This window comes from Coturnix japonica, chromosome 2, assembly GCF_054131305.1.
Source record: "Coturnix japonica strain WE chromosome 2, WE-NBRP24, whole genome shotgun sequence".
Lineage (NCBI taxonomy): Eukaryota > Metazoa > Chordata > Aves > Galliformes > Phasianidae > Coturnix > Coturnix japonica.
Genome location: NC_140664.1, coordinates 51673656 through 51682890, shown reverse-complemented (window position 1 = coordinate 51682890; position 9235 = coordinate 51673656). Strand labels below are relative to the sequence as shown.

The 9235-nt window shown below is 46.6% G+C and overlaps 1 protein-coding gene across 2 annotated transcripts; it reads left to right on the top strand.

Annotated features, from left to right (window-relative positions):
- Positions 1–2581: 2581 nt before the first annotated feature.
- CBLN2 (cerebellin 2 precursor) lies at positions 2582–8645 on the top strand. 2 transcript variants are annotated; one of them, XM_015855223.3, is made up of 5 exons: positions 2582–2835; positions 3107–3193; positions 3859–4399; positions 6313–6432; positions 6714–8645. In XM_015855223.3, exons 3-5 carry the CDS (start codon positions 4079–4081, stop codon positions 6909–6911), a joined length of 639 nt encoding a protein of 212 aa, XP_015710709.2. In that variant the 5' UTR covers positions 2582–2835; positions 3107–3193; positions 3859–4078; the 3' UTR covers positions 6912–8645. The 2 variants fall into 2 exon arrangements, with proteins under 2 accessions (XP_015710709.2, XP_015710710.2); XM_015855224.3 differs by lacking the exon at positions 2582–2835 and adding an exon at positions 2852–2962.
- Positions 8646–9235: the final 590 nt, after the last annotated feature.

Here is a 9235-nt window from a genome sequence, read left to right as displayed (position 1 = left end):
TCTTGAGGAATTACACGTATTTCTCTCAATGTGTAAGATGTTATGCATATATATCTGAAATTACAGTCTACATCATATTCCATATGAAGATTTGTGATGCATAAGCTTCCCTCTGCAGTCCTGACCTTCCTATGAGGGGAGTCTCTCTGCAATTCAGAACTGACACCTCAGAAACACTCCTCTGTCTTCCTCTGCAGGAGAAAATATAGCCTTGGTTGATGTTGGAGGGCCTAAGGCTCAGAAAAAAGAAGTCTAAGCTTCAGTCTGTGAATGAACTCTGGTTTATTGCATGATTTTTTTGGGGGGGGTTGTGTACACTTTAAAATCTTGTGCATGTTATCACCAGAAAGTTACATAATCTTTGCCATAGCTGGTAGCTGTAAAATCTGCCCTGGTGCCCTGATAGACAGATAAAGATAAAGAATTAATTTGAATATACAAAATATTACTTTAGTTGTATTAATGTTGAATGTAACAGAAAACCGTCTTACTGGGGGGAGTGGGATGATGGGTTTGTCACATCAATTGACTTAACCACAGACTGTTGTTAATGCTTTTTCTACCACTAGTACATTTGCAAAGAAAAAAGAATCCAAATCCATTTTTTAATGTCTTACAGTAGAATGTCTGAAGGATACATAATCCATGGAAACAACATTTGGTAGGCTAAAGGGCAGTCTGTTTAATAAATGAGGACTCAGTCTTCTGTACCCTGAATCATCATAAAAATTGTTTTTGTGTCTCTGTCATAAACTTATTCCCATTCTATGGGAAGGCAAAAATGTATTTCACATTAAAAGAACATCTCCTCTTCTTCTGTATTCTACTCATCTGCTCGCATATATTATGTATAGATAAAACATGCAAATATCTTTGAACTAATTTCAGGAACAGTTAAGCATGTATTTTCTTTGGGAAAGAAGTGTCCCATTTTGCTAGGCATTAATGTAAATAATGTATGGGAAACAGTTGGGAGCTACTGATCAAAATACCTTTCTGTTGATGACTTGATTTAGTAGATGAGACAAAAAGCTTTTCCCCTTGAAGCTTTTGGCTTAAACGAGTTCAAGGTGAGTGCTAGCTTACAGGAGGTCCCAGCGAGGTGAGCATTTCCATTTCTTGTAGAATTCCCACACCATCAGGTATAACATGACCCTGGTATAAACGTTTGCACTGCCAGCTTGAAAAATGGTATGAGCTTCATAATACAGTTATTTCCCAACGTAAGCAACTCTGAGCTCAAGAAAGAGGACTATAAACACTTTATTTTCTTTAAAAGTTATACCTTCTGAAGTCATTCCATAACTGACTGAACTGCAACTAGTAATTCCAAATGTATTTCCAGCCTGGCCATTCACAAAAGAAAGGAAAAATAATGACGTAATTCTGGCAGCCATGTCGCTCCATGAAGGCTGTGGATTGATCCCTTAAGGAGAATACTTAATTAGAAATAATAAGTGGAGCTTTTTATTAAAAGAAAGAAAACAAACAAACAAACAAAACCAGACATTCTAAAGGTCACATAATTATAGATTTGTTTACAAGTAAATATTCTGTTATCTTCCATTTGCGTTCACTCTGTACTACTTTGTGCTGACGGTTCTTTTGCAAGTTAGCTTCCTAAAGAGAAAAGGGATTCATAAATGTGGGATTCATCCCTTGTGTTAGAAGAAAGGCAAGATTTCATCTGTTCTCCTGTGGATGTACAGTAGATTTAAGGGCTTTCCAGCTGCCTTTTAGTTATGCTCGTCTTTCGTAACAGCAGTTGAGAGAAGTGATGACGTGCCATCCCTCCCTCACCACTGGGCCTTATGTTGTAAGTCATATAAAACAAGGAGCAAATCTTTGGGCTCTGCTTTAATCCCTCGTTTATACAGAAAAGTAATAATCAATGACTAGTCTGATCTAAAGACTCCCCAGTGTACCAGAGCTATGTGAGACTCAGAATTGATATCTTTGGATGAATTTCCATGGTCCTTCTCACTGTCTTGCCGAATGGGTGCTGCCTTTCAGCCACAAACTGGTTTCTGCTCTGATTTTCTGATACTTATTAGTGCACTACGCTTATCAGCTTTCTACTCACATCCCTCCATACCTGAGCACAAGCAAGAAGGAAAAAAAAAAAAAAAAAAAAAAAAAAAGACCATCAAATGCAAGTATTTCAGGCTTACTATAAAATTCTCATTTAAAATAAGGAGCTATAGGTTAGGTATTCCCTGCACACTGCTTAGCAGCGATTTCAGGGCATGATTAATTTCTCAGTGCAGAAAACCCATTTGTAAATGAGAGGAGTGCATGGAAACGCAGTGCTTCCCTCACAAAACTTCACCACCAGCGCTTCGCCGTCCCCGCTGAGACACACGACACACTTGCAGCCGGTGCTATCTGATAATCCTTGGCGACGTTAGGCTCCATCTCTCTGTAAGGCCGGAAGGACAGCGGGCAGGAGCGGCCGCCCCAGCCCCTAGCTGGCACCCGGCCCTCAGGGGTTTCCCCTCTCGCCCTCGGGGAGCGATCCACCCTCGCTGCTCCCTCCGCCGCCGCCAGGTGGCACCACACGCCCGCTTATGCCGCCTCTCTGCGGGCGGTGCGGGTGCAGGGATGGGAGCGGGGCCGCCCCTGGGCAGCGGTGCTGTCCTAATAGGGAGCAAAGCGCTGGGCTCTGTTCCGCGCAGTATCGGGCAGGGAGCTCAGGCCTTTGGGGTACGGTGCTCCCAACAGCGTATCCATTTTAGTGTTTTGTATTGTTGTTATCTGTATTAAACCCTGAATTCCAAGTAGCTTCCAGCTGGCGATGCTGCGCGGCTGCCCCCCTTAGGCGCTAACGCCCCGCTGGTAAGTTCGTTCAGCCCGACGGCTGCAGGTGTAGATACCGAGGGGGCTGTCCGACCTCTGGCTGCAGCCGGCGGCGAGAGGAGCCCCGCGGTGTTGCGGGGGGTGCCGGAGCCTGAATCCCTGCTGGGTGCGTGCGTGTGTGTGTGTGAGAGGAGGGAGAACGTCGGGTGGTGGTGGCGGCTGGAGAGGGGGGAGCGGAGGGGGGGGGGGGGATTATTGGCAATGGGCGGGAGAGAAAGAGGCGACTCCTGTTTCCTTTTCTTTCTGCCAGCGCAATCTCGGCTCATTTTCTCTAAGCAGTACCAGGTCCCGGACGAGCTCCGCAGCCAGCCCTCCTCTCCCACCATGGACCTCCCAGGTAAAAGGCCGCTCACTTTGCAAGACGCCACTTTAAACATTAGCGATGCGGAGTGAGGGGAGCGGTAAAGATGCCCGGGGTGGGGGGGGATCTGAGACCTCAGTGATTTATCTGCTGAGCGGAGAAAACTGAGCGGCAACTTCTCGGGGAGACGCCGGCGGAAGAGGTTTCGCCTCTCGCGGTGTGTTCTGCATGCCGGGGCTGGGAGCGGGGTGTCCGAGCCTCCCGCCGCCTTCCCGAGAGTTTGGGAGCCGCTGGGGTCCGTAGTAACGGGGACAGACCGGGGTGAGGACCAAGGGTCGGGAAGTACAGGGAGTGCCCGAGGGCAGGAGGAGGGCGGCGGCTCCCAGGCCGGGCAGCAGTGCGAGCCCAGGGGATGGAGGGCAAAGAGGGAGCACTGGGAGCCCGAGGGGACGAGGCGCGTGGTTGGGAGGGTCCTCCCGGTGTGTCCCGACGGGTGCGGCGCTGCCCCCGCTTCCGAGTGGCTGCGGACCTGCTGGGGGACTGGAAAAGGGAACAGAGAAGGCGGCGGCGGCACGATCTCCCCCGGACCTGTTGTGCTGCCGGCTGCAGGGCGGGGCAGGGGTGCCGCCAGGCTGCGCGGTGCGGGGGTGCGCGGTGCCCGGCTCCCTGCCGCCGCCTCACCGCCGCCTTTACCCCACCAGGCTGCGCCTCGCCCGCCCTCTGAGGAAGCTCTTTCGCCCCGAGCGGAGGAGCAGGAGGAAGAGGAGAAGGGAGTAAGGCGCGGCCCCGCCGCCGCCCAGCCGCTGTCCCGCCGAGCGCTGGCCGCGGGGCGCCGCGGCGGCAGCAGGCGCGCAGCCCCCTCCGCCTCCCCGCGCCCGCCCGGCGGCGGAGAGCCCGAGAGGCGGCGGTCCGGCGCGGGGCATGGGGCGGCGGCGGCGGGGGGCGCTGCCCGAGGCGGCGGGCGGCTGCTGCTGCTGCCTGGCGGCGGCGCTGCCGCTGTTGCTGCTGCTGCTGCCCGCCGGGTGCCCGGTGCGGGCGCAGAACGACACGGAGCCCATCGTCCTGGAAGGGAAGTGCCTGGTGGTGTGCGACTCCAGCCCTTCGGCCGACGGCGCCATCACCTCCTCCCTGGGGATCTCCGTGCGCTCGGGCAGCGCCAAGGTGGCCTTCTCGGCCACCCGCAGCACCAACCACGAGCCCTCCGAGATGAGCAACCGCACCATGACCATCTATTTCGACCAGGTCAGCCGCCTCCTGCTTCGTCCTTCGTGCTGCCCCCGCGCCGGCATCCCCTCTCCCCGCGGTTACGCATTACATCTTCCCTCTAGCTCCCTCCCCGCCATCCGCTAATAACCACCCCACGGCTCAACTCCTCGGAAAGAGTTCGGGGCGTCCTTTGGGGCGGCTGCGGGGCTTTCTGGGTTGTTCGCTGTCCTATAGCTGACGGAATACTCTAATTCCGTGCCACCGGGTGCCTGGACACCCCCGAGGATCGGCCCCGGGCAGGCGGGATGGGAGCGCGTCCTTCGCGGGAGATGGCCATTTGCAGGACGGAGGGAGGACGGAGATTTACGGGCGGGGAGTCGCCGTATCTACCGGTGCCGAGCGCGTATGGCAGCGTTACGGCACCTCTGGGAGGAGGGCGGGCTGAAGGGGTTCCCCGCGCTACCGAACCGTGTCCCTGCGGGCGGGGAGCGGGGCTGCCCGCACGGCACGCACCGGATTCTGCATGCGGCATCCCGAGCTGCCGCCCTGCCCTGCCCCGCCGTTCCGCTTGGATTTTGCCATTAAATTCAGTTCTTAAATTGTTTTGATTTTTTAAAAAAACTTTTTTTTCTTTTCAAGAATTATTATTATTTCTTCTGACTTCTAAAGCAGTATTGCGGAGTCATCCAAAATACACACACGCACTGTTTCCCCTATTTTTGTTAACCTTTCTGTCCTCTCGTCTTTCACCTGTGCACCTGTTTCTCCTTGATGAGTTCGCAGCATTATTCTTTGTGTGCAAAATTTCCTCAAGCCAGGTGGACAGAGAAGGAAAAAAAGAGCATTCTCTGTATATATAGCACACTGTAGATACTTCACCCCGCAGTGCTTAGCCGGGTGTTTGAAAGCGATCCTCCTTCTATTCCCACAATAATGGATTGATGTCCGTCCTCCCGCTTCTTGGAAACAATATATTTTCACCCGTATTGGGGCTTTTATTTATTTATTTATTCATTTAATTATTATTATTATTATTTTTCGTTACGCTTTTCTGCCTCAAAGCTGAGTGCAGACATGCAGGTGACAGCAGTGGGGCCAGGCAGGAGCAGGGCAAGGTGAGCTGCCGCCACAGGCTCATCCCACAGAAGCCTCCACCATGGGATCGTGGTGGTTTTTTTGTTGTTATTTATTTTGTTATTTTTTTCTATTCCAACCTCTGCCCGAGGGCTCAGCTCTTTTTCTTTTCTTTTTGCTTTATTTTATTTTATTTTATTTTATTTTATTTTATTTTATTTTATTTTATTTTATTTTTTGTTTTGCTTTTGTTGAAAGTCACTGGGGAAAAAAATGGGAAATTCAGATAATTGCTGAGAAAGAGGAGCAGACTCACCCCAGTACCCGGGGTAACTGCAGAGGTGATGGAAAGGCAAATGAGAGGCAAATGGATGTTCAGACAGATGTTCCTGGTGCTGAAGGTCCTCTTTCCTCCTCTTTTCCTGAGAAATATCACAGTCTCACTTCTGTTGTATACACTTTTAAACACTAGGGCAGGTCTGGTTTTAGCAGCATAGGCATAAAAATCTATATTTGCTTCATGAACTGCTAAGTTCCAGTTGCATTTATTTCACCTTGCCTCCCTGCCACCACCACCTCCTGCCACCTTTGCCTCATTGGCAGTACTGTGTGGACATTTGCGCTTCATCTGATGGGCTTTGGAGCTCATCACGGTGTAACTAAATTATTTATGAGCCTCCTGGCTTTTTTAATGCCTCTGTAACTTGACTCCTTTCCCCTGCGGTGCACTTGTAATTGTGCCACAAATGCCATTCCAAGTAGACTATATATTGCTCATGGAGCTCATGTTGGATTATTACTGGCACTTTGCTAAGACAAGGTCTGATTTCTTTCTCTGTCTCTCTCCCTTTCTTTTTCCTTTGTTTACTTTCCAGGTGTTAGTTAATATTGGCAACCATTTTGATCTTGCTTCCAGTATATTTGTAGCACCAAGGAAAGGGATATATAGTTTCAGTTTCCACGTGGTCAAGGTCTATAACAGACAAACCATCCAGGTGGGTTGTTATCTAGCTGTCTTGTTGTTTTTTTCAAATACTCATCTCTACTTCCCTCTCCCCCATACTCCTCACCCCCAGTTTAAAAACCCAGACGGTAAAGAATAAGGCAGTAGATTATTTTAGATAAAAGGTTCTTCATGCATGACAAAAATCATGCATTGCCTTCGCTTATTTCAACTCTATCTCTAACCTTTGCCAAAGTTTAATGAAGTGCACAGGGCAAGGAAGTCACTGAGGCTATTGACAAAACTTAGATTCTCTCTCTTTGCACTTTCTAGGTAAGTTTAATGCAAAACGGCTACCCAGTGATTTCAGCTTTTGCAGGGGATCAGGACGTCACCAGAGAAGCAGCCAGCAACGGAGTCTTGCTCCTCATGGAAAGAGAAGACAAAGTGCATCTCAAACTGGAAAGGGGTAACCTCATGGGAGGGTGGAAATATTCAACCTTTTCTGGCTTCTTAGTCTTTCCTCTATAAAAGAAGGCCAAATAGGAGACAGATTGATGAGCTGGAGCAAGAATTCAGTTAACAACACCCTGAACTTGGCAGCACACAACAATATTTCCAGTCACCCTGTCAGACTGTCACAGTAGAAGAACGATGACCTTCTAAACTCCAACATTTTCTTTGAATATTGACAATTCCTCGGGAACCTGCGCCTCTAATTAGTTTTAGACGACAGTGATCTTTAGGAGAAATGAAATTATCGACCTGAGCAATTTGTACCTGTGATTGTAAAGTCAATTTCGGATTTTATTGTTGGGATCATTGACTTTCTTCTTTTTTATTATTATTTTTTTTCCTCTTGTTCATTTTTTTCTTCTCTTCTTTCTCTTCTTGTTCCAATAAGACAAATTACTTGGACCACGCAATCGCTTTATCAAAGGCTCACTCCAGAGCCAGAAGAATGAAGTGTTGAGCCCAATAAGGTGTTCTTCCCATGCTTTATTTATTTGTGTTGTATAGCCTTAAAGAAAAAAAAAGGAAAAAAAAAAAAAGAAAAAAAAGAGTGGCTTCAGTCTCAATCCTGTATTTTTCTGGGGGAGGGGTATTCTGGACATTACTGTGTCAAGAAGTGCTTTATCCAGTGAAGCAAAATTTGCACGATTGGAATCTTATTTGTTTTGTGTTGTTCGTGTTTTTCATGGACTTTATTTTTCCCTGATCTTTATTTGTATGCGCTAAAAATGTAAGCTATATTGATCAATAAGGCAAAACAAAGCACATATACGCCCTGTAGCTCTAAGTAAAGCTAACCAGTGAACAATTGTTGTCTACACTTTCCAGCTGATCTTTATAGACCTGTTAAAGAGAGAGAGAAAAAAGTGAGCTACGTGATCCTTCAGTTATAATCTGGAAACCAGTAAAGGAACTGACATTTATGAATGGCCCTGACATTTCTAGAAGCAACAATGGAGGCTCTGAATATCTTAACTGACCATACCCTAAAATATGTCCTTTCTTTGCATTACCAAATATGGTTTGGGTGCTTTTATCTGACATTTATTTCATGTCTTTTTTCACCAATGCTTGAGTACGTACTGTGAGAGCTCGGAGAGATGGCAGAGCAAACACTTCCTCTTCCACGTTAAATAAAACGACATCCAATTGCCTGTCCATGGCAAGTATCTGAGCATCTACCCCTAGCATCCTTGACAGCATTTGGGAGTGGGGTCTCAGAGGATCAGCAAATGCCCCAGAAATCGTGCAGGTGTCATGTATTTATCAGCTGTGTACTGACCAACAGTAATGGCCTCTGAGTTGTGGGGGTGCAGTGCTCCGATTGGTACTGGAGGTGAGAAAAAGTTATTACTCCAGTTGACAAGGGGAAAAATACCAGGCCAGCATCAAACGCATACTTTTGCCTCATTCTCATCAAATAAATCTTATGTCTTCACTTTATGACAGTGTGCTGAGGACATATTTGCATGAGGAGATCCAGGAGGGATGTTTGTATTCTTTGATATGATTTTACCTTCATTTATTTAAATATTTCATCTTGTTATTAAGCCCGCAAGAGTGGATATGTATAAGAATTTATTTTTATCAGATTTACTTTTCTGCCACAAACAAATATAATGCAAAGGCATTTGCAGCAAATTGGTGGTAGCTGTGTTGTATTTCAAAACTATGGTTGGCATGTCATTTTCATTGTAAATTTATCATTAAAGGGACAAAGTCAATTAAAATCATATATTCTTTAAAAAAAAATCTTATCTGTGTTGCTTATGATACCTCAGATGGCTAAAACCTAAGCCAATTTTATATTTAACATATTTAATGTTTTCGTATGGGGTTTTTTGTGATTGGTGTTTGCTTTGGCATTTTGCTAAGCTGTTCGTTGAATTAATGAGTTTCAGGTTTTGTTTTTTACTGAGTTGCATTTTCTGGTTCCTCTTTGTGCGTTGGCATGATTGTAATGTTTATAGTTGCAAAATATAACAGGGCTATGTTTAAATACAAGAAATAAAACCTGAGTCAGCAACAACCTTTTTCTATTGAAACACAAAAATAATTATGAAAACAGTTCATAGGTACTGTAAATCTATTTTTAAATCCAGGTTTTTGTGTTTAAAATTTGGTCACCTTTCTCGAGGAAATATACACTGATTTTGGTTCAGAGTTTGCAACTATCAGTTTCTATTGCATTCCCACAGTGTTATTTTGAAATTATCCCTACCATAACCACTTTCAGTTTCCCCATATAATTTGGTTCGTCTGCCTTGAATGAGGCAATGTTTTAATTCTAGCTCTCTCCTGAGCCAAACAATGCCAATTGCAAGGCTTTATTTGGGTACATT

Bases quoted from the DNA above. Each gene is read 5' to 3' on its own strand.
- CBLN2 (XM_015855223.3), top strand. From the start codon at position 4,079: ATGGGGCGGCGGCGGCGGGGGGCGCTGCCCGAGGCGGCGGGCGGCTGC. The intron at 4,400-6,312 runs GTCAGCCGCCTC...TTTACTTTCCAG, and splicing joins TGACCATCTATTTCGACCAG to GTGTTAGTTAATATTGGCAA. The intron at 6,433-6,713 runs GTGGGTTGTTAT...TGCACTTTCTAG, and splicing joins ATAACAGACAAACCATCCAG to GTAAGTTTAATGCAAAACGG.